The sequence below is a fragment of the Gavialis gangeticus genome, unplaced genomic scaffold, assembly GCF_001723915.1.
Source record: "Gavialis gangeticus isolate Ggan-Ray unplaced genomic scaffold, GavGan_comp1, whole genome shotgun sequence".
Lineage (NCBI taxonomy): Eukaryota > Metazoa > Chordata > Crocodylia > Gavialidae > Gavialis > Gavialis gangeticus.
This window is the reverse complement of record NW_017729029.1, coordinates 43,177,245-43,178,604: the sequence shown is the minus strand read 5'-3', so window position 1 is coordinate 43,178,604 and position 1,360 is coordinate 43,177,245. Positions and strand designations below refer to the sequence as shown.

Below are 1,360 nucleotides of genomic sequence, written 5' to 3'. Positions count from 1 at the left end.
AACAAACAAGTCCCAGGGTGACATGTGCCCTCTTGGCAACCTGAGCAGGTCATTTTCAAAAGGAACAGCTTTCAAAACAAGCGGCCATCTGATCTGAAAGGGACAGAAATCCAGAACTGATACGTCGATGTAAAAAGCAGAGTAAGTCCTCATTTACTAGGGCGTCAGAATTATCAACTCAGTCTTCTCATTCAATGGCCTGCTCTTACAGTATTATTCCTTAGCTCTTTGCGTTAGTTTGAGGAGGTGTGTCAAGATGCGAGAACACCGGCTAAAAATCAGTGGCTCCTGCCGCACCTCACGTGACTAGACGACGAAGTCAAGGCTATTCTCCTACCACCAATCCCCTTTCCCACACCATCGTGATAAACGCACGCACGCAGGTTACATACACAACTCGAGGAGATGGACTGGCAAGACAAATACTTGTCAAGAATTACCCCCAATAGCACTATGCGGGGGGGGGGGCAGATTTCTTATCGCCCAGACATCAGAGGTGGATCCCGGAAAGGCTGGCACTGCTTCAGGAGAGCTCCCAAGATGTGGGCAGAGCCCGTTCCCACCTTGAGGAGATGTCTGCTGCATCCCTTTTTTAAGCTACGTCCCATGGGGGTGGGATTTCTCTCTCGTTTGGAAAGGCACGGGGAGGAGAAGCACAGGGACGGACAGGCCCTCAGGGGGCGACCTGGCACCGGCGGGGAGGGGTCCAGCACTGCTCGGGCTCCCGCTGCCTTCCCCCACAGCCACCGCCTCCCGGGGCGGCCCCAGCAGCGCCGCGGAGGCAAAGGGCGGCTCGGCTGTCCCGCCCGCCCCGCGCCGGCGCCCCGCACTCCTTACACAGTGATGTGCCCGGCGCCCCGCACCGCCACGGGATCCGGCGCGTCGCGGGGCCGCGGCAGCTCCTGGCTCCTCACCACGGGCTCGGGCTCGGGCTCCTCCTCCTCCTCCAGCTCGTAGATCGTGTCGAAGTCCGCCATGTTGGGGAGCAACACGCTCATGCCCCCCACCCCGCCGAGCCCCCAGTGCGCAGGCGCGGCTGGGGAAAGAGAGGGGCGGAGGAGGAGGAGGGAGACGGTGCCGCGCATGCGCAGTGGGGTGGTGCGGCGCATGCGATGCAGGGGGAACTCTGTCTTAGTTTCTCTCAGTGGAGGGACAGGAAGGTGGAGGTTAGGCGATTTCATCCTTGCAGCACTGGCTGGAGAGAGCCCCTCCCCCTTCCCCACAGCCCCCCAGGGTAGGGGTGCCTGTGGCAGGCTGAGGGCTGACTCTGGGGAGCAAGAAGCTTCACCCCTCTCCTGGCAGCCTGGGGCAGCCCTTGCACCTGAGGCGCATCCAGCAGCAGCACCGGACATTGTGCTGG

General features: G+C 61.0%; 1 protein-coding gene across 2 annotated transcripts in view; it reads right to left on the bottom strand.

The window, feature by feature from the left end:
* CHIC1 (cysteine rich hydrophobic domain 1) overlaps nt 1–1,035 on the bottom strand; it is a 56,478-nt gene extending 55,443 nt beyond the window's left edge. For both annotated transcript variants that reach the window (XM_019521488.1, XM_019521489.1), the window contains exon 1: nt 838–1,035. In XM_019521488.1, the coding sequence (XP_019377033.1) occupies nt 838–998 (161 nt within the window). In that variant the 5' untranslated portion in view covers nt 999–1,035. The remainder of the gene's footprint in view (nt 1–837) is intronic.
* Between the last annotated feature and the right edge of the window lie 325 nt (nt 1,036–1,360).